The following is a 24,494-nucleotide window of genomic DNA, read 5'->3' on the forward strand; positions in this document are numbered from 1 at the left end:
AATTTAATGAAAAATCCTTCTTTTTATAGGGGGATAATTGTTATAAAAGTTTAGCTTTATCATTTGGAGTTTACCTCTTTTATTTGGCATGACCTCTTCTTTCAAAGAAATTCTTAGATAAATTGGTGAACTTCATTTTACAGCTTTATCTATCTATCTGGCAAAGGAAATTTGATGCTCAGATGCTCAACTCTATATTGTAGAAGCACATTATATACTTTCAAGCAAACATAGTTAAAAAGAACAATATAATCCCTCTAGGAATAAAAGGAAATCAAATTCAGACATGGTACATTAGCTTAATAAAATCCAGGAAAGACATTTACGAACTCTCTGGCCTGAGGGTCCCTTTAGGAAAAAACACAAATGATCCCGTTTTTTACATAATCTTCCTTCACTAGCACTATCTGCAGTGCAACGTATCCTTTCAATTTGAACCAGACAGTGCTGTGACAGCTACACTTTAAAGTGTGTCCTAATTTGTTGAGAGCAGTTTTCTGAATTAGGTCTGTATCCATTGCATATCAAGGTAGCTTTGTTTGAACAGATCTGAATGCATGTTATTCTTATCTTATGTTTTCCATGTAAATTATAAAGAAAAAAGACTGACACTCTCTCCATTAATATTAAGAACACTAAGGGATTTCTGCTCTTGACTTGCCTGGAAAAGTAACGAAATTTAGGGGCTCAGTTTTCTGATATACATTTACAAATTGATCCTTTCTCCTCTTTCCAATTTCATACAATCGTCTACAGTTTAGCTCATTCCTATTCAATTTGCCAGAACACTTTCAATTTTTTCATCTTTAAAATCTTTAGTTTTCTTTTGTGTGGAGTAGGAAGTGGGAGCATATTTTAAACAAAATTTTGTCAGAAAGTTGCATATACTGATTATTTAAAACTCTGTCAATACGTACTAGTACTACTACTATTAATCAACATCAAAAGTAAATCTAGGCATAATTTCTTAAATTAAGTATTTTATAGACTCCACATTCAATGCATTCAAAAACATTTTCTTTGGTTGGTACCGTTGATAGCTTAAAATCATCCTTAAAAACAGCCTCTATTATATTTCCAGAATTAACCTTATATTTTAAATTATGCTATCAACATCGTTTGGGTCACTATTATGGGTTCTGCAGTTTTCTGTATCATAAGATGGAATTAACAGCATTTGTCTGATACACAAGGAGAATGCAGAATACTTAATAGTACCACCTCTGCTGGACAAAGTCTTTCTGCAAAATACTAACAATGAGCTTCTAGTGTTATGAAAAAATAATGTCTATATTTAATTGAAAATTTTGGAAATAAACCAGTCAATTTTTAACTGTTATAGATAATAAAGTACATAATTAAATTACTTTCTGTTACACATTCTAGGACCTTGACAGAAGGCTGAAATCTCACAATGCTTTTTATTACTCTGATCAGCAGCATCTTGTTCCTTAGCTGTAATATTTAGACCTCTTTAAAGTTCTTAGGGCAAATTTGCTAGATAAAAGCCATGATTACAGCCTTCAATTTACTTGCTTGTAATGTGATATATGGTAAGTCTCTGAAATAATTGTAAGCAGTGTTATAGCTAAGCTTTCAGCTGTGTTTCATGAGGCATGTTAGACTATGGAGACGACCTATTTTTACTGTTATGCACCAGCTAAAAAATGTGGCTACCTTCTAAACAAGAAAAAGAAAAGCTTGCCATTGGCAAAGACCTTAAAATGAGAAAACTTCTCTTTTCAGGGAATAGAAGATGGAGAGAAAAGGGAACAGCACTTTTCAGGTGACTAGAAATGATATGGTTTAATGGTTCTGATAACACCCAATGCTCTTGTCAAACCAAAGAATTATTTTTTGTCATTTTCTTACCTCTGCTATTGTAGGAATTTGTTTGTACATTTTACTTCATAATCCAAATTCTTCTTTTTCAATAAGATCTGGACTTATGCCTATAGGTTAAATCAATTTATTTTGAGGTCTTTCTTGCCTTTTTTCTTATTTGCCATCAACTTCCCCTGTTCTTTTAAACTTCCTTGCCTTTGTAGATGAATCTCAGAGGCTGAAAGTGTTGCAATCATCCATAAAATTGGATAAGCCTGTAGATTTTCCCAGCAAACCCTGTCATTGTGACTCCAGCCTCATGGAGGGACTAGCTGTAAGGGAACAAGATAAGAGCACAGGAATTGCCATATCACACTTAGTGAACTGGTAAACTAGCAGCTTTTTCTCAAAGGTTGCCCATTACCACCTATTTATAAGCAAGGTGCTCCAGCCTCTGATCCAACTACAGAAAAAACATTCCCTGTGAATGGCTCAATGTAATTCCTTAATTAAAATCTAGTGGATACTTGAGAACTGAAATGTTTAAAAATAATTTTTGCCAATTGCTACCCAGTTTTTGGTGTCTCTGCTTTGATCCCCAGGTATGGAACACCTTTCCAGATGATTTTGGACATGGCTCACTGAACAGCCATTGCTGGTCAATGTGTTGGTTACTGCTTTGGCTGAATTACACATTATTAGCTGTTTCAAGATAAGGAAAAAGCTAAAGCATTCTCACCGCTGTGCTTAACGTCATATATTCTATGCATAATATGCAGAATTTGGTTTCACCTAGAAACTAAAAATTTGTTAAAGCAACTTTTAGAGATTGCTCATAATAATTAGACCCATAATTAACAGCTTCTCTGATCTCTCAAAACCTGATATTGTTTAAATTTAGCATTTAACTTTTTCTTCTTGATAGCTGAGCACCACTTTAGCCTAATTTAAAAATTAGTTAATCACAATTATAAAAGAAAGAACATCTCCCCCTCCTCCAAAAAAAAAAAAAAAATCCCACCTGGAAACTAATACGTATAAGAAACAATCACCTCAATGTATTCAAAATGTGTTATGGGGGATGTTGCTGACCAGCTTCTAAAGTCAGCAAATCAAATATTCTATCACTGGCTTTCATTGGGGATTTTATTCTCTACCAAAAAAACCAGACAACTTCTTGATACTGAAGAAAGCAAAGCAGTTCAAGTACCATCTCCCACTGTATATATTAAACATTTTGGCTTGTTTGTTAAAGGGAACATCCAGTTTCTAATATGTTCTACATTTGGCAGAATGTCAGCTGAAGTCGTCTCAGTACAGCACTGTGCAATATCCAAACTTTCCATCTCAGCCAAAGCACACTGCCCTTTTTCACTAAGTAATAATCTTGTTTACTTATTTTTTTACAACATTACTCAATGTCACCTGATTATTCCTTCAAAACTGGGTCATTGTAGCATCATCTAGTCTATACTAGCAAAAACAAGGAAGACAGGGATACCTATAAGATAACTTATTCCTGATCAATAAATATTATGTAATTATAGACATGATCAAGTGCCTATTTTTAAATACCAGAGGACCCTTTGATCCTTACAAAAATCAAATAATTTCTGACAACTTTCTTAACTAAAGCAAAATTATCTCGCTGGGGGCTGAGTTACTAAAAGCCCAGCAGGAATGCTAAATTTGATGGTAGTCAATACTGAAAAGCAAAGACATCTAAAAGATAATTTTTCAAAAAGCAGATTTTAAGCAAGCTAGCTTTTAATTCTTTTTCTCCATTGCTTATCACATTACACAGAGCCATGATTCACAGCAGAGACAATTTATCTAACATTGAGTGACTTGGAAAATTGACCATTCAAGCAAATTTTGTAATAAAGAATATAAATCTGTCCTAAAAGAAATAAAAATCTGTCCAACAAGCAGTCAGAAAAGTTTAGGGCTCTGAAAGAAATTAGTTCATTGTTGATGTTCATTTGTTTCTTAGCTGGCTGATAAACTTCCAAAGATGTTCAATATAGAACAATATTTTCCTATGTGAACTATATACCACAGCCAAAAATGGATCATTTCAGAAGACAAAAACCAGTGTAGATAGCAGGAGGAAAGAGGTAAATCACTATTAACATTTTTTTCTGAGCATTGCTTGGTCCTTAGCTGAACTCCAGCACAACAAATCTTCATGCAGAGAACAACACAGAAAGGATAACTTTATTTTATCTATAGCTATATCTATGTCATCTATTAGTGTCAGCATAACTAAACCATTTCTTAATTACACCAACAGTTTATCACCTTGCAGTGTTATAGTCACCTGACAATCACAAAATCAACTAGGTTGTAAAAGTCCTTTGATGTCATCAAGTCCAACTTATGATCCAACACCACCTTGTCAACTAGATCATGGCACTAAGTGCCACATCCAATCTTAAATATCACTGGGGCCGTGCCATGACTCCACCACTTCCCTGGGAAGCCTATTTCAATGCGCAATTGTCTCTTTTTGTGAACAACTACTTCTTAATGTTCAACCCTAAAGTGTGTGCTCTTATCCTCTCGCTGGTTACCTGAGAAAAGAGACTGATCTCCACCTGGCTACAGCCACCTTTCAGGCAGTTGGAGAGAGTGATGAGGTCTCCCTTGATTCTCCTCTTCTCCAGCCTAAACAGCCCCAGCTCCCTCAGCTGCTTCTCACAGGACTTGTGTTCCAGATTCTTCACCAGCCTTGTAGCCCTACTCTGGACATGTTTGAGCATCTCAGCATCTGAGATGCTGGAGGGCCCAGAACTGGAGGCAGCACTCCAAGTGTGGCCTCACCAGTGCTGAGTACAGAGGAAGAATCACCTCCCTGGACCTCCTGGCCACACTTTTACATGCCAGGATGCCGTTGGCCTTTTTTGCCACCAGGGCACACTGGTGGCTTATGTTCAGTCTGCCATCAATCAGTACCCCCAGGTCTCTTTCTACCTGGCCACTATCCAGCCACACTGTCCCCAGCCTATAATGCTGCAGGGGGTTATTGTGGCCAAAATGCAGGACTCAGCACTTGGACTTATTAAACTTGTTGTTGCCCGTCTATCCAGCCTGTCCAGGTCCCTTTGCCAAGGCATTCTACCCTCCAGCAGATCGACACTCGCACTCAGTTTTATGTCAATTGCAAATTTGCTAACGTTAGACTAAATCCCTTCATCTAGATAATCAATAAAGATGTTAAATGGAACCAGCCCCAACACAGATTCTTGGGCGACACCACTGGTGACTGGCCGCCAGCTGGATGCAGCACTGTTCACCACCACTCTCTGGGCCTGGCCATCCAGCCAGTTCCTAACACGGCAAAGAGTGCTCCTGTCCAGGCCGTGGGCTGCCAGCTTCTCCAGCAGTATGCTGTGGGACATTGTGTAAAAGGCTTTGCTGAAGTCCAGGTAGACAATATCCACAGCCTTCCCCACATCCACCAGCAGGTCACCTGGTCATAAAAGGAGATGAGGTTGGTCAGGCAAGACCTGCCCACCCTAAATGCTGTCTTGATTAGGTGTCCTGTAGGTCCTGTGTGATTGCACTCAAGATCATCTATTCCATAACTTTGCCAGGCACCAAGGTCAGGCTGACAGGCCTGTAGTTTCCAAGATCTCCCTTTTATCCTTTCTTAAGGATGGGTGTCCCATTGGCCAGCTTCCAGTCATCTGGGACCTCCCAAGTGAGCCAGGACTGATGATAAATGATGGACAGTGGCTTAGTGAGCTCTTCTGACAGCTCCCTTATGAGTCTAGGATGGGTCCCATCTGCTCCCATTGACTTGCAAGCATGTAAGTGGCTCAGCAGGTCACTAATTACTTCTTCCTGGATTACAGGAGGTTATTCTGTTCCCTGTCTCATCTACCAGCTGAGGAGGCCTGTTGTCCTGAGGATGATTTCTCTTATTGTTGAAAACTGAAGCAAAGAAGGTAATAAGTACCTCAGTCTTTTCTTCATCTCTGGTAAATATATTCCCCTGGTGTCCAATAAAGAATGAAAGTTTTTCTTGCTCCTCCTTTTGCTATCAATGTATTTATAAAAGCATTTTTATTAACCTTCATAGAAGTGGCCAGGTTAAGTTCCAATTGAGCTTTCACCTCTCTAATTTTCTATTTACCTGACTTAACAAAATCCTAAACACCTCGTGAGTTGCCTGCCCCTTTTTCCAAAGGTGATACACCCTCTTTTTTTCCCCTGAGTTTTTGCTGAAGTTCACCAAATATTAAGAACTTTACTATTTCCTGGTCACTGTACCCTAGACAGCCTCTGACCACCACATCTCCCACTAGCCTCCTCTGCTTGTAAACAGCAGGTCTAGTGGAACTTTCTCAAATCTCAGCTACAGTGATAACTTAATAAAGAAAAATTATTCTCTCTCAGCAAATATTTTCTCTTGCTCAAAAAGCTCTGAGGAAGATCTATACAACACTCCTGAACTGTCATATATCCCTTCCGTTTCCACCTTCACTTCACAGTAGAAGGCCTGTGTAAAGCTGAAGCTTTCTAAAGAAAATTATTTTGCTCACTAAAAGTTGATATACTTCTTCAAATGAGGCCCATTTTTATCAGCGTTAAAGTGATTCTTACACATAAAAAAGAGTTAAAAATTAGTTTCGTCTAAGTGAGAAAAAACAAAGAGAAACCACTAACACATCTATGACATGAGACTGGATGCTAAATCAGACTATTCCAGATCCAGAGATATTTTTTGTGACTTATGTAGTAACTTACATACAGAAAAACAAGTATTAATGTTCTGTCTCTAACTGTGTACTACTCAGATTTTCTTGTGAATAATCTCATTGTGAAAGCTGAAACATGAATAATAGCTGCACTCTCCCATCCTACAACAAATAGCCTCATTTTATCACATTATTTCGTTTCTCTCTTTCAGCATATAACTGTAGTGGGAGGTTATAATGGTAGCCAAATAGCTCCCATTTCTACCAGCATTTATGCTTGTTTATGACTTATTTGGGAAAGGCAATGCTCTGGCTCAAATGCTCCAAGCAGCAATCTATCAGTTCCACTAGACCCATCTGTGTAAGGAAAACCTGTGCTTTGTGTGCGGGAGAGGGTGAACCACTCATAGCATCTGGCAGGAGACACTGACCTTGGGAAAAGCTGACAGTGCATCTTGTGCACCCTCACTACACATCTTTGCTTTAATTCCAGAGCTCTGTACTTACACAGCTCTGCATACACATCTGAAGTATCTGTAGATAAAACCAAGTCTAGGATATCTAAACTCTCAGCCTCTGCTGCTTTTAAGTATACATTGACTATTAAAAGAGGTTGGCCAATATAGTTAGCCAATATAGTTTTCCTATATTGAGTTTTTGGGGTTTTTTTTTAATCCTGCATGTTCCCACTGTTCTGTGCAAGCAAAGTAGCCCCAGTGTCTGAGGAACATGAAGTTTTCCAACTTGCTTGTTCCATGTGCCAACTCTGGTGTAGACAAGTTCCTTGTGACGCATTGGTTTCAGGGGCCATCTAGTTGAACTCTAATATGCCATTATGATGCATTTTTCAGACAAATCTTCATTTATATTAAGTCAACAATTTAATTGTAGTGTGCCAGTTTTTTATACAGAATCACAGAATAGTTTGGATTGGAAGGGATCTTAAAGATCATAGAGTTCCCAAGCTTCCTGTCATGTTCTGGGACACCTTTCACTGTTCAGTCCTCCATCCAACCTGGCCTTACACACTTCCAGGGATGGGGCATTTGCAACTTCTCAGGGCAACCTGTTCCGTTCCCTCACCCCTTCACAGTAAAGAATTTTTTCTTAATATGCAATATAAACATTCTTCCAGGTTAGAGATATTTCCCCTTTGTTCTGTCATAATGTGCTCTTGTAAAAAGTCCCTCTCTACCTTTCTTGTAGGCTCCCTTCAGGTACTGGAAGGTTGCTATAGGGTCTCCCCAAAACCTCTTTTTCAGGTTTAATTTCCAGCTTGGCTTAAACCATGACAGTATTCTGAGTAGAGCAGGAGAGCTAATCAGGTCTGCATTTTCAAGACGAAGCCAGTAAGAACACCAAAAGAGATTTCTTATCTACTTACTTAATATACCAAAGCTGTTTGAGAAACTGTCAAATTAAACTCTCAAAGTAGTTGAAAGCTCAGAATTTGGCTACTCTGGGGATAAACAGCCAGAGCAGCACTGGTACCCTAAGGATATGGGAAAAGTATATTTGTGATATATGGATTCAGTCTGGCTCTCTGTGAGGCTGCCTCCTCTCTGCCACCAGCACAGTCACCATCCTGCCAAACCCAACTACCATCAGAAACAATTAATGAACTAAGCTGAATTTTGTCTGAAAGAAGCTAGCTACTCAGTAAAGCCAGGGTGATCTGCTGTCCCCATCCCTGTTGCCCAAGAAAGCTGCCCATTTGTCTTATGTCTCTAGCTGCGCTTGGAACTGCTGCCTCTGCAAATGATTGCTGTAAGAAAAAATGTATAAAGTTGGAGAGCACAGTGTTATTTTTTTCCCTCCTCTCCATCTACACATGTATGAAATAAGCCAATTAGGTATTCTGAACACTTTAATTAACAAATTAGTTATGAACTGGAAAAACGGTCATGCTTTCTGTATTCATCAGGCTACGGTAAATTAACATAAGCTAATGATGCCTTTTTTAATGCAATTACTTGAGCTTCACTCTCTACAGACTTTGTTTCTTGGATTGTGTTTGGAATGAAAAGAGTGATGTCTTTCCTTTCTAAACTTATTTTTTTCAATGCATGAGTCTGTCCTGGATATACACTGGCACTTTTCTTTCCTCTTTGGGATGCTTCTTTTTCCTGCATCTTCACAAAATTCACTGTCCTCTTGCAATGAATGTTTGAATGTTTTTTCAGAGGAACGAGCTACTGCAAATATGTTCATTTGTCTTTTTAAGAACTCCTTCTACAACTAATACGTATTTATGAAAAATATTTAATTAGGCCAGATCGTTAAAACACAGAAAACAACTTCTGAGGTCAACCAAGTGAGAATCACAGTTGCCTTCTAAAGGTGGATATAATTGTTTATGGGGAGAAAATCAAAATGGGGTGCATAACTATTTATTTTGAAGGTGAAGAATAAACAGAAGTGATTATATGGTAGGATGGAAGGCAGCTAAAGACAGAGAAAATTTTACACCTTTTTTAGATGGAAACAATGAGCTGAACCCAAGTTCTTTATGGATTTTAAAAGAAAAAAAACAAACTCAGAGGTGGAAGTTAGTGCTACACTAAATATTTATTATGGGTAATACCAAAAGGACATGTTGTTAATAAAATGAGAAGGTTTTCATTTACTCTCACAGGTAATGGAGCTCCTAAAGGAGCCATATCTTGAAATGATTTTTTAAAAAATTTAAAAACAAACCAAAAAACCTCAAACAACACAGACAACTCCACCAATACAAAACATCAGTTGCTTTTATTCTAAAACATTCCAGAAATACTGTTTATACTGTGTGCAACACAAATAACACTATGTCACACACAAACATGTTTTTTGGGGTATATTAATAAGTGAACCAGTAGAGGCTTATCATTTTCAGCCATAAGTAACTTTCCATTTTTTTTTAATGGATAAGTAATTATTTATTAAATAAGGGCAATCAATTTGTCCTGACTTCTGAAAACCTAGTTAGATCTACACTTGTTGCATCCTGGACTTTGGGTTTAGGTCGGGGTTCTGATGTGTCTTAGCAAATCCTGTGTACGTACCCCCATGTATCCCCCAGTTTCCCCCCCCTTGCAGTAACCCGTTCCCCAGCTGCCTGACCATGTGGCCCAGGTCCCGTGCCTCCTGCGGGTCCTTTCCTGTTGTTATCCCTCCCCCGTGGCTGGGGCCGCCCCAGGCCCCTGGAGTCACCCCTGCCACTTCCCCATTGGCTCCTGCCTTCCACACCACACCCCCGCAGCCCCGGGAGTGCCCGGGGCCCTGGCACCGCCCCTGCCGTGCCCCTATTGGTTCCCCCGTGGCCGGGACCGCCCCGGGACCGCCCCGGGTCCTGGTGCCATCCCCTACTGCATCCCTATTGGCTTTCCCAGACCACGTGACACCCCCCCCGCTCCTCCCTCCATAAAACTACCATGAGGCCGGGGCCGGATGGCCATATTGTCCAACTCAGGAATTGGGAGCGCATCAATAAAATGCTCTCAGCTCCTGCCGTGGGGAATTTGGTCCTTCCTTCTCCCCCTTTATCGAGGTCCCTCACATGCGGCGGTAGAAGTGGCTGACCCACCTTCCCGGAGCCACGGAGCCCGGCAGCAGTGGCGGGACGGGGACCGGAGGAGCCGCGGTGCCCCGCAGGGCACGGCGGCTGCTCCGGACCCAGGAGAAACACCAGAATGCCGCATACACTGTTCATGAGATTGTTTTAGCAAGCTTACTGAAGTGGACTGTAAAATTTGTGGTTATCTAAAACACATATTTACAGAAAGAGAACTGCAGTTTATTTACTTTTTAAAAGGTAACTTATTTTGGTGATTTAGCTCAGCAAGAGCTCTCTAACAGACATACAAAAGCTAAGTGGATTATACTACTCTCTCATGATTTTAACAGTTCTCTTATGCTACTGTGTTCGTTACTTTTAGGATCTTGTCTACTTACAAAAGAAAATATATACTGTAACCTGGATAGTGAACTTCCAAACCACTGGCAAATACATAACTTTTTCCTAAGAAGGTTTTAGTCAAAATACAATGAGTTGTGTTGTGTACAGGTATTCTTAGTCAGCTCAAAGGTGTCCTTGTCAACACAAGGAGATTGCAGTATTTAAGGTGATCTACAGTATGCATTCTAACTGTTCATTTGGACAAGTGTTAGTTCAGAGGGAGCACCTCCTTGCTTTAATATTCATACCCAAACTAAATTCCTGGCAAGTCCTGTGAAGGTATAAGCCCAGACTGCTCACACAATCCAGGCTGATGCTAACTGACCCTTCCACATTCACTTTGCTGAAAGGAAAACGACATAAAATCCTTCTCATTATACAATAGCAATAAACAATTGGAGAAGTAGTGATATTCATTATAGTATTGCAGATTTTAAAAGTGAAGGTAAAGAGAGCCTAGGCTAGGCGTTCCTAGAATCCTTCAAAGACAAGGATCTAACAAGCATTTTTACCTTTTTTTTTTAGTAGAACCATTGCCATAGATTTGATTGACTTACTGAAAATGGTCTGGGGAATAAAATAATCAAAGCCCATTAGAGATAAATTCTTGCATCTTCCACACAGAAGGCACAATGTAAAACTTCACTGAGAAATAAAAAAGAACCCTGTCACAAGTACACCTATGCCAACACTTAAAATTTCTGATGCTTTTTTATAGTCACATTAATAACTCAGATAACAGGCCAAGGTCAGCACACTGATTGAAAGGTAACCTGAAAGCTTAGATACAAGTTACACAGTGGTGCTAGAAGGACTGCTTTTTGAACATTGATTGCTCTACAGATACTTCCTTTCATATTACGTTATCAGTTTCATTGGTAGCATCAGATTCCCTGCTAATACTGGACTTAGAACCCTTGGGTGTCAAATTTCCTCTTTTTCATTCCACTGTGCAAAAGATAATTTCCACATATCCAGAAATTCATTATGACCTTCATACTTTCATTGTCTGCTGGGATTACTTCTGAAGTTCTGAGACTCTACTCAGTTTCGAGCAGCTTCCAATTATATTATGTAACATTACATTATGTTGAAATAATGTAGAATTTCTTCCCTGAATTAAAATGGTATGAGATGGATGATAGGCAGCATTAATTCTCGTGCTAGTGAGAAGTATAGGGTCCAATAGCTTGGGAACCATTAAAAGGAAGATTGATAATCATATCAAACATGTGCTAAGAATACTTCTTGTGACATGATGCAGTCCATTGATCCTACTGATGGCAGGTCATAAGATGTTAGACCTTATCACCTTGACATCAGATATGAAAAAGTTACTGAGGATGGATTTTAAAAACCTGTAGAATTAAGTAATTGAAAGCTCTCCTATTCTCTGATGCCAATTTAGCTACTTCTGTGGGAGAAGAGGTATGACAAAAATGGAAGGAACTGTAATCTTTTTAGATAGTCTACTGACTAGATTCCAGTTAAAAATTGATCTGTCAAAGACTTAATGGCATATATTTACCTTAGAAATCAAAATTAATTTTTTTCAAAGATAACACATCCCCATATTCTCCAAATTGTATACTGAATAATTTAATATACTTGGAATTGTTTGGTTTAAACAGGAGGTGAGCTAATAATTGACAGAAAACTCAAAATATTTTTCTTAAGAAATCCATCAAAAGCAAAAAGTTTTAGGATTTTATAGCATTGAAATATTTCACAATGCTTGCATATATATAGATAAAAGTGATAGTGACAGACACAAAAAAAAAAAAAAAAAAAGAAAAACCATGAACATTTCTCCTCTTCTGTGGTGCTTTTTCCCCTCACATAAATTACAGACATTTCAAAAATAATCTGTACCTTTTGTTATACTAGCACTAAATAGCAGACAGATAACTTTAAAATTAAAATGAAAAATATGCTAAACACTATGATACAGTAGAGCAGTAAGACTTAGTTGTTTAAAATGAAATATTATCTTACTACCAAAAGGTTAATTTGATAGAAACTGACTACATCTGGCTTTGTCTGAACAGTTGCTAATTCAGTACTGTTTAAATTTTTAAGTACAAGTCTTTACTTATAAGCCTTTAACATAATTCAGGAGCCACCACACTACCTTTGCCAAACCTACATTCACTATGAAATTCATTGCATCCTTCTCTCTCCACAGAAGTTTTGTCACAGCTGAATTTCAAAAGATCTTCACCCCCTTGTCTTTGCAGGCCTGATGGGAATAGCAGCACTTGCTTTGTCCAGCATTAACTCTAGTTAAATCTGTTGATAAGTAGTAGTATATCTAGTAGTAATATAGTTGTTCACAAAGAAAAGTATCAAATTTGTCTACAATTTCCCTACTTCTTTCCATGATAATAAAATGAAAGTATTTTGGTTGTTTTTATCAGCTGCTATGATTAAAAGTGCCCAAGAAGGCAAAAGAAGGAGGGGACCCCATGAGACAGACTTTGGGGGTCCGTGAATGAGAGAGCTGGTATAAAATGCAGAATTGCATTGCATACCCAGGTTTTTGGCTCTTTGTGATAAAGAGTAATTATTACAACTGTGATAAGAGCCATCACAGTTGTAATGATTATATAAATAAAAGATTCTTACTCACTGACAAGGAAATTTGAAAACATGGAAATTTTAATATGTATTGGTACAAATTTGCAAAACACTGACAGACCTGTAGATAATCACTAAATATTTGTTTCTACAATAAGGAATTCCTCCTATAATGAAAAATAACCTTTTCTACCCCACCCACCCCCCCATCTCCACCTCAAAAAAATATAGGATACTTCTCCTTATTTAAGAAGAAATAACATTCAGAACAGGAAAAAGCAACAATGCAGAAGAATCATCATGTAAGTTGATTTGGAGAAGTTAACATTTCTAATCAAATTTCTGTCCATCAAATCTGCATTTCCTTTGAAATAATTATACATACTAACCCATAAGTCGTTGAAGGCTTACAGAGATCAAAGTAGACAGATGCAAAAAATGTGAAATATTTCACAACAATATGACACAAAAACCCTCCCTACATATACAGCCTGGCAGTTTCCAGATCAATTTCCACAAAGACTTGATTCCATTTGCCTAAATCACTAGTTACAGGATTTGTAAATAAAGTGTTATCAAACAGAGTAAATTCATGGATGTTTCTGCTTTTGAAGCCTCCTAAAAACTACTGAAAATAATAAATTCTTTTTGGTGTGCATCCTTCCAATTGCAACATTTATAGCAGGAAACTGAACCTCAACAACTATAGTGACAGCTCCAACCTTCTTAATAACATGATGTGGCTGTTCAGGGAAATCAGTGTCTTAATCAATGGAATAAAATACACTATCTATTCAAATAAAGTGTTTTGCCAGTCTAGAGTGAAGTGCCATGAAAACAGGAAAGAAAAATAATTGGGTTGGAGAGTAGAATTTTCAAATGTGCATTTCTTTAATTTAAAGGGTCTGGGACCAGAGGAGGGGGAGTTCTTTCCATTTAATGACTTGAGCACAGTGTAGTTTAAATAGCACATTTGATTTGGGAATCTATTAGCTGATAATGACTCCTTGGAGAGAAAAAAATTGTATTCACTTATTACTGGTTTGATTAGGAATATCTGTAATTCTGTGAAGTTGTAAAATAGCTCAGTATTAAAACTGAGCTATATTCCATCACTTGCAGAAGCATAAACACAGACAGACAAGTTCCTGTGTTAAACACACCTGAATTCTGGTACTTTTACTGCCACTAGGATTAGAAAAAAGATGTTTGTACGTGTACATAGAGCCTCAGTTTCGAAAAGTATTTGTGCTATGCTTCACAGATACTAAGAGATGGATAATAACAATCTAGCAAAGTTCCTATTTAGACAAAGAGATGAAACTGCTATTTAACAAAGAGGTGCAACTAAATTTCCAGTAAGGAAATAAAGCCAGTGTTTGATTAATGACAACACTGATCCATATTGGTAAAGAAATGTCATTAAAAGAAACTGAGCTGTAGTGATTATAAGGGTAAGAAAGGGAAAGGTAAATATAATTATAAGAAAAAATTAAATTCTAAATGTCAATCTGCCTTTCACTTAGAACAGAATAAGTAGTCTTGTAAACTAAAAGGAGAAATACTCATCTAAAACCAAAGGAAGATCCTCCCAGCAAAGCTGATGCTAAGTTGTATTTTATTAAAGTGGTTCTAGTGGCCTTTTTTAAAACTTAGAAGAGAGAATAGAACAGAAATGGACATAACTATAGTAATACAAGAGAATTCAACCTAAACGATGAGCAGTGTTTTAAAATTGAAGCACCACTCCTTTCATCCGATGAATATTTAAAGATACAACTGAAGGGACCTGACAGCCTACCAAAACACACATCCAAACACACTGCCACAGAAATCCTGAGAACTACAAAAGGCATGTAACAAATTACATGAAGCACTGAAATAAATGTCTGTGACCAGCATAAAACAACATCTATTCTCATTCAGAAGCAACAAACCATGTTATCTACTGGTCTGCAGGCCTAAAACCAAAGAAATTGCCAATGCTCCTGTCTGGCCACAGGCTTTGCATCAGATCTGCAGATCTGTAGCACTAGAGCTCATCAGTCATATTTTCTCTAAGCTAGTCTTTGGCTTCCGTTTAGCTTTCTTGCAATAGCAATTTTTTAACAACCAGTAACATAACCTGATCTGTTTTACATTTAACTTAGCTGTGTGATTGCATGTGCTACGGTTTACTAGTATAACAATTTTGATATATTTTTGTACCTATCATCCCTTTTCTGCAGAGAATAAACTGGTATTTTATAAAAATGTAGGGTAGAGGACCACAACCATGGGATGACAGCAGAGGTATTAAATGTACAGGCACAGGCTGACATCAGAGGAAGCAGGACTATAAGTAACTCACTATGTCAATTACTAGTCATTAAAAGAAAGTAACTCCAGGGCTTGGCTAAAGAAAAAAAAAAAAAAAGAAAACAAATGAAAACTGAAAAGCAAACAAACAAAAAAACCCAAAGAAGGAAATAAAGAGATCAAAGAGCAAGAATTCTACACCTGTAAAACACAAATATGCAGAGAAGTTGCAGACCAGTAAACCAAGCACAGTGTCAGGGCTCTGAGAGTAGAAAAATGCCATAATTGCATTACTCAGTGGAGAACCCACTCACTCTGCCAGTGAGCCTGGGGGTCCCATTTCAGCCTCCAGGTACTACCTGAGCCACATCATAGGCTCCATCATGCCTGGACTCACCGCATATTCTTCCCCACTTACAGATTAAGCTTCCTGGCTTGACATTAGACTCAGCTCATTCCTTCCTACATGATGACCTCCAGACAACTGGCAGAGCTGGCAGTGCTACCAGCACTGTTTGTGGACAGGGGATGGTGCCTCAGTATCATTAAACTACATAGGCCATCAAATTTATGCACCTATTCTTTCAACCACTAAGTCTGAGGCAACTTTGTTATGTCTGAACAAAGTATTACAGATACTCATTGCATTACAGATATATATGCAAAAGCCAAAGCCCCTGTGATGGCAGAAAAAAACCTGAATGACAGCAGTGGTTGCTGAGGTGGGAACAAGTTACATCAACAAATCACATCAAAGTTGTTTATTTTTGTTCCAACCATGACCTTGCAAGTACCAAACAAAGACAGGTATACCCTTTTGAGTGAAGTCAATGATACAGCTGTACTGTATGAGCCCATTGACATCAGGCGTGTGGCCCATGCTGCTACACATTACTAGTAGTGCCCTTTTCCCTGCAGTGAAATTACTGTCCCGTACAATGAAAGAGAAATTAATTCATTTAATAAAAAACAGTCTGTTCAAACAAGAGTAAGCAATAGTATTCCACATAAAACACATTTTTGCATTAAAAATAGAACTCATTACTTTTTGAAATATCCAAACATTAAGGTTGAAAATGTCCCTTACCTCCTCGCTTGTTTAACTTGGCATACCCTGGCACATAGCTGCTTGTCATGGATGATGAACTGCTGAAGGAGGAATGCGATAGTGCTGAGACCAGAGGTTCATCACACTTTTCTGAAACACAGGAAAACAGATTCACTTTATGCTCTTAATTATTCATATGCATTAAGTGACAATGTGCCCATTATTTTCCCTCTGGGTGATGACAAATCCTTGTTACTTTTGTTCATGTGGAATGCATGTAGCTACATCAGAGCTTTTCAACAAAACAACCCCTACAACCACAAACCAACAAAACAAACAAAATCTCACCTCAAAAACCATAAGAAAACCCACAAAAAACCACAGACACACACTCTGACATGAGAAAATAAAGGCTTCAAGCATTGACAAAAAAAGGTAATGGTTATATCTATAGATGAGCCATCACCCTCCCTTAGGGATACAGTGGTTGAACAAAATAGCCTACCCTGATATACCTGGGATGTTTTTGGTGACATAAAAAGCCAGTGCTAAAGAAAAGTATTATCATGACAGCTTTCTAAGAAGTAAATAAGATACACATTTTCATTTCTGTAACAGAAGTGCTAATAAATCTGATAAAAAAAAAAAGAAAATAAATTAGGGAATATTAATTAATGATTATGAATTATGAATTATCAGACACAACAGATTCATTGAAAAAAAAAAAAAAACTATAGTAGCTAATCACTATAATTCATTTGAGTACTTCACTTCCATTTTACCCCACTATAAAGAAGATTAACTTGGTATTAGAATCTAAAATGGAAAAAACTCAAAATCAGTATCTTAGCCTTCCTAATGAAGAAAAAACTGTAAATCAAATCTCCTTCTTTTGTATTATATAAATTAGAATGAAGAGAAATGGCTTAGGTTTTTTCAAATACTTAATAAATGTACTGCCTTTTGTGAGTTTTTTTGTGGTTATTTCAACAGATGGGAGAAATATGTAGCTTAAATTACTCATTTACATCACAGGTAAAACTAAAAAAAGCCTTAGCCTACACCAGTAAGCCTAACTAATCTTTTTAAACACATGCACTGCAGCACAGTCTCTGCTGAAAGTGGAAATACTCTCAATTTATGTATCTAGAAAGCATTTGGTCACCATAGGTGGTCTACAATAGGTCTAAATATGCATAAGCAGCATATTTAATGCACAGCCACAACACCTAGTTTTGGTGCAATTAAAAGCCAGTAGTTTGATCAGACTAGATCACACATGGAGACCAAATTAATCCTACCTTCTAAAGAAATTTAGGAGGAAAAAAAAGGGGATTCTGAGTGAATCAAGTAATATATAATGCAATTCTCTTAAAATGTACAGTCTCACATAGTGAAAAATAAAATTACTTTCACAGGAATAGAAACTGAAATACAAATAATTCAGGAATCAGTATTTTGACATTTAACAAAGAAAATAAGTGTCCTTTACAAATCTCCAAGTTAACAAATATTAAGGGGAAAAAAGTCCACGCAAGCAGAAGCAAGAGCTGCTTTGGACTGAATAAAAAAATAATTCCAATGACTTTTAAGCTCACTACCACAGCATTTAATGATGGAATTTTGACAAGGGAAGATAAATGGTTTGAAATATTATTGTTTATACTACAAACCAGAAAGATTGATTTCCTCATCCCTCTGCTCTGGCTGCAGCAGACCAGCACATTTGGTCAGAAACCTGCAACTGGGTGCTCCTCACACCACATCCCTGCAGCAGCACACTGGGGCTGCACACACCTCTGCACACACCTGTGTTTTCAGATCCTGGGTGCCAGGTTGCTTTTATTTCAGTGAAAGTGGTACAAGGTTAGAGCTAAGAATAGAAGTGAGCAGCAGACTGCCATAACTGCCAACTTTTGTCCTAAGTGCCATAATCACATAAATGCAGACCTACTTGACAAAGTTTTTCTCAAGTATTTCTTTATCTATCAATTTATTTTATGTAGATCATAATAGCTTTTCAGCTTGCAAACTGCTTGTCCTGCCACTTCTTTTTCTGTGCTACCTAGCTAGAGACTTGAAGGCATTTGCCATTATTCCTGTTGTCTAGGTAAAAACTGAATGAAACATTTAAAAGCAGAACAACACACAATCAGAAGTTTTTAAAAATACATAACACAATCTTTATATATAATTTTCAAATGCTTATATTACATGATATTTACCCTTAAGGAAAAAAAACATGTTCTTACAGTAATGAAAGCTAAGATTGAACATGTACCTTTGTTCTGTTTCCTGAAGGCTTTTAAATATATTTTGCAAAGTAAATTGTTTGGTTTATACAGTTTTCCGCCACCCATAGCTTCAAACTGGGTGGGAAGAAAAATCTGCATCTTTCTGGAAAATATTAGAATGGTAAAAATTTAGTTACAAAAAATGTGTGCAATTTATGCAATTTGATTTATTACTAATATAATGGGAGGCTACTATATTACTATAGTCTAAGAAAGTAAAGTCTTTATTCCTATAGTCTAAAAAATGTGAAATAAAAGATCTATCTTAAAACATAAACAAAGTTTTAAAAAGTTATTTTAAAAATGTGAGCAAACTCTTAATTTCCGCAACAGAAATAAACATAGATTTTTGACATTGGGCTCAGAAAAAACATGACAGATGAAAAAAGCCTCTCCCAACAATAGAAGCTCATCAGAACTTCAGATCTTTTACTGGTTCCAGTAGCTATTGAGAAAATCCCTTCCTTTTAATTTGACAGCTGTTATATTTTGGCTACTACTGAAGATGCACAAAAGGAAACATGGAAAATTTATTTAGAATGAATATTAGTTTCTAAATCATTAATAGTCTGCCTTATCTCTGTTTCCCTAATTCATACTCTTGGATTCAAAAGAATAAAACAGAGAAGCTTGACTTAGTAAAAAAAAGTCCCATGGGGGCATCCTTCTCTTTGCCACTGTGGTCACAATTTTTATAGACAGTCATGAATATGCTTCGTGTGATGTATGTGTGCTTCAGAAGTATTTAATCTGAGCCTCAGCCCTCTGAGCCCTGATTTCTTAATTTGATTGTAATCATCAAAACTGTGGTGGGGGCTAGGAAAAATTCCTGAGTTGATACCATTTGCCTTCATTGTTTAGAACTGTAATCCTCTCCTATGTCCATTTTGACATACCAAGTAATAAGAAAAAAAGTCTCACTTTCTCATTGTTCTAAAAAAGCCAAACCTCCCAATCTGCCTGCTCATTTAGGATTTAAAATATGAGAAATTCACCATAAATGCATATGAATTACAGGAAAGGACTATATTTCAGATTAATAGATGTAAAAAAGTTATTACATCTTATCATTAACTCATTACTTTAGGTCCAACAGAATAAAAGTTAAAAGACTGCTTACATAAACTAATATTTCTAGCCCTGTATGAAAGTTTCACTAAATATCTTGCACTATTTAAACTTCCATCAGAATATGAAATACTGTTATACCACAGATTTAAGAAAAAAAAAAAAACAAAAACAAAACAAAACAAAAAAAAACAACCATAAGAACCTTTTATTCTTCCAGCAGTTTTAGTTACTTCCTGCAGAATTCAATTTTTTACTAACCAGAATCGTATATACCTTCCTGTTACTGAGATATAATAGCCTTCCCCATATAAGTCAATGCACTGTGCCCTGTTGACCAATTACAGAGCACACTCTTCTGCCAGCATCGCAACAGCAAAGGAAAAAACTCTCCTCCCTACCATTCATCTCAGTGATATATAAACAGCCAAGGCAGCTTACGTCCATTTAAATATTAACTTTCTGAAGCAAAAAGACACTTCCACTTCACTCTATTCTGTTTAGATCAAGATAACTGATAACTTTGTCACAGGAATGATGACATTTGCTACTCTGACTTCCCTATTCAGAGGGAAATAACAATGTATACGTCCATCAAATCAAGTCCTCTTAAGATTCTAATAATTAGATCAATGGAATTAAGGCCATTTAATGTCATTAAACACAAACGCAAAACATCTGCAATCCCCATTTTTCAAATTCCTCAAGACTTAAAGATCATGGAAATGAAAGTGTGCTGTGCACTTGCTCTATTCTTACATGTTTTCTCAGGCACCTGGCTATTGGAAACAAAATAGCAGATGAGATGAATCTCTTATCAACTGCAGCCTCTCATATTTCTGGTGTTCACACTCAGCAAAACAAAGAAAATATATCTGCCCATTCTTTCCTGGTTTACAGTCTATTTCTAGCTTATTTTTATATCCTACCCATCACGCTGGATAAACTAAAAAAGGCTCGTCTCCTATTTTGCTTGCAATTGCTTTAATTCCCACTTTCTAGTCTATGAACTATTTGGGGAATAGGGACCTCGTTATTTGAAGGGACAGCTGTTGACTGCAGCACAAAGCAGACCATATACACACAAACTCTCTTGTCAACCCCATAGGTTATTAAAGTTTATCCTCACTGTACCAGTCACTTCAATGATTTTTGATGGGCAAAGCAGAGTAAAATACCTTGATGCTTCACTTCACAGAAGTCTGTTCAAATGCTTCCTGATCAATAAACAGGTCACCTGTAAAGTTGCTGACATATCTTATCAAAGTAGTCTGAGTACATGAAAAAAACAATCTGCAGTTCATCTGTGTCTTCTTGACATTTGTATCCAGCAGTAGGTTAGAATGCATACAAACTATCTAAAAATACTAAGAAATCAAAAAAATATACATTCATAGTTACAGGTAGTTTTTGTGAATAATTTGGAAGTGCATCAGAGGGTCTCCCAGAAGCTCTTGCCAAGGATCTGTCAGCAAAATAAAAAGGTGTGATGTGTACAGTGGTTCTAAATATGAAAAATATTTGGATACTGATAACCATAACTCACCAGAAATAAGTGATGGTGACTTACTAAGTATGCTTTTGAATAAGAAAGGCTTTTATATCATAAGGTCCAGTGTGCACTGAGGAACATACCTTTAAATAAATACTAAATCCACAATTCACTCCTCCTGTTTTGAAATCTTCAGTCAAGATTTCCTATCAAATTATAATTTAGGACAACAATTTTACTGAAGGATAGATCTAAGACATAAACATGCCACCAATAAAAACTTTACTAAAAAAGCTCCATATGTGTATGTCAGAAATGAAGAACTCAAAAGCTGAACAACTTAGATTCAAAAAGGCAAATGACTGCAATGTCAATATTGTGTTCTGAATTAAAAATAACCATAATAACTTGCTAGCAGAAGATAAAAGAGATGACTCAATCTGAATCAGCACTGAAAATAATATCATAGCCAAGAAATATCCAAAGCCCTGAGTCTCTAACTAAAAGTCTTAATCAGCTTTCTTTTACACTAGACAAACAGAAAATTTACAATACAAACCACAAAGTCTGAACTATTACCAGTATATCCAACTCATTAATTATACAAGAATGCCTGTCAAGTGTAGGGGGAAAAAATGGTTATAAAGAATTTCCATCTTGTAACACAAAAGACTCGTGCTTTAAATATGAATTCCAAGATAAATGTTAGGGAGCAAGGGAGAGAATCATATCATCTGGGTTTAATTTGTACTGTATGCTAAATGCTAGTTAGCCTAAACAGATTTTTCTCCTCCAATTTGAATACATAATTTCATTGTAGTATACTGAGGAGGAAGAATAAGCCACCAAGCACTTCTGAAAAGCAGTCATGAGATTGCAAGGGCATTCTAAAACATGGGTAAGTACATATGGGAACTGGCATATCTCCAATGACAACCGATAGGAATATTAATGCGGCTGGTTTGGATTGTAGTGTATTATTATGCTGAGACAGCCTCACTTTCTATATAGCACAGGTAGATTTTATAATCCAAAATGAATGCTAGAATATATCAAGTTTAATTCACAAGCCTGTGTCTCCCCAAAGAGTAGGAATAAATAAGCACAAGCTGCTAGAATATCTTATGCACTGTTTCAAATGAACTTTTAAAGTGATTCAAGCCAAAAAGCAGGAGGTACTTCAAAGCAGCCCATCATAAATGGCAACCCCTTTAAAAACCAAACTTAGAAGCAAGTGTTATTGAGCACAGGCCGTCACAAGTTTAATTTCAACCTTCACCCTATGTCACAACCCTGCTGCCCGGTATAATATGTGTCTATCCAAACTTCAGATCATGTGTGACAGGAACGCAGGTGATGGCTGAAAAAAGCCAGGTAGGGTATACCTCATGCTCTCAAGTGATTAAGTCAGAAAGAAATCAGTGAAGAGTTTATGAAAGACAACCTTCTCTCATGGGGAAAGCCTTTCAGGTGTATTTCCCAAACATACCAGCCTTTGATACATGTGGGGTTGTTCAAACAAAAAACTTTCTGCCTTTTGCATGTTTTATTGTGTTTTCTTGGCTTGAAATAAAGTTTAAAGAAACCCCACCACATACTGCTACTTTTTTTTCTCTTGTATAGGATAACAAGCTAACTTTACTCCTCTCCAAGTTTCTTGGGCCTTTTTATATAGATGCTAAATAGTTGTTAGAGTAGAAGCTTAATTTTTTACCCTCTTCTGTCCCAACTATTTTCCATTTTGCAGAAACTGGCAGATTCTCCACATGACTGACATTTCACATAAGACCCTTGACTGACTGTTTGGGAGTCAAATTCACATTCAACTTCATGAGCAAATGAGCCCAAGCGTCACTGATGCTTTTCTGCAAGTATTGGTTGAGCTCAGCTGTAATCTAAAAGATAAGAGCAGCGCATATTGATTGCTTGGCATGTTTCATATTCCACTTCAAGTTGCATACCATCAATAGAGATAACCCATTGTTGCTCAAAAGGTTAGCTGCTGCTGAAAAGGAAGAAAATGCAGTAGCTCTTTTTCCTCCTCCAAGGTGAAGTCACAAATTATGTTAATTTGGTGGTCTTCACACAAACCTTAAGCATTAAGGTTACATGTTTTGAAGTTTATATCAAGCCTTTCTTTAGAGCTCTGTAAGGAAAGGAACAGGTAAAGCTTTTTTTTTATGGTGCTTACTTTGCTCAGAGCAGTGGACAGGGAGTGAGATCTGCTTCTTTGTTCTGGTTCTGAATCAGGAATTTGTCTTTGAGCAATACTGGATACATCACCAGGGCCATTTCTAAAACTACATGTGAATGCCCACAGACGGACAGAACTTTACAAGATCTTCCAAAGTATCTTTTTACCTGAACTTCATTTCTGATACCTATTGACCAGTTTTTAGAGTAGCCAATAACTTATTAATCTGAAAATTCATGGTATGGCTACAAGTTTTGATTACTACAAACTACTATCCTATTCCACCACAAGGCCCAGGCTATTAATAAGTAACAAAACTTTCTATGTTTGAGGAATTTTAAATAAACATTTTTAAATATCCCTGGGAAATATTGGAAATGAAAATATCATAAGAATTGTATCAATATGCAATGTACTGTATGACTATTATGAGACATTTCTGGAAGCATTGCTATCATCAAGTGGTATACAAAATAAACCACAGTACCCTCCAAGCTTCTGTCTTTAACCACTGAAAATGAGAAAAGGGTTAAAGCTAACATCATTAATTACTGTGACTTACAACTTACCCAGAGATATTAGGATTTATGGTTTAATTAAATTATTCAGTATGGAATAATTGTAAGTATAAATGTATACAAAGCTGCCTTCTGAAATTAAAATTTATAAAAATTTCAACTTCTCACAAATGAAAAATAGAAAACTGTATCAAAAACTTGCCAAATTCAATTTTTCAGAAAAATATAGTTTTAAAGTGTTCATTTACCAAAATGCATATTTCATTTAGTATTTTACATTCAGAAAGAACATGGCACATCAAAGTTAAATGTATGTATTATTTTATCATTTAGTAAAATTCAGTTTCAAATTACTTTAGGAAAGTATGTTCTTTCTTACCTACAGTAAGACTACTTAGGCAACTGGTTCTGGCTGCAGGTTGTGGTTTGATTTGGGGTTGGGTTTTTTTATTGTTGGAAGAGATTGGACAGCAGAAGTTTTTACATCACTCTAAAGCAACAGCACATCTGGATTGTCTCTGGCCTACTTTAGAGTCCTTTG

General features: G+C 36.8%; 1 protein-coding gene across 1 annotated transcript in view; it reads right to left on the reverse strand.

Annotated features, from left to right (window-relative positions):
- The window catches only part of CNTNAP2 (contactin associated protein 2), a 1,032,011-nt gene that overhangs the window by 696,165 nt on the left and 311,352 nt on the right, over positions 1–24,494 (reverse strand). The window contains exon 2 of the mRNA XM_053975055.1: positions 16,427–16,537. Coding sequence (XP_053831030.1) covers positions 16,427–16,537 — 111 coding nt within the window. The remainder of the gene's footprint in view (positions 1–16,426; positions 16,538–24,494) is intronic.

Source organism: Vidua macroura, chromosome 1 (genome assembly GCF_024509145.1).
Source record: "Vidua macroura isolate BioBank_ID:100142 chromosome 1, ASM2450914v1, whole genome shotgun sequence".
Classification (NCBI taxonomy): Eukaryota; Metazoa; Chordata; class Aves; order Passeriformes; family Viduidae; genus Vidua; species Vidua macroura.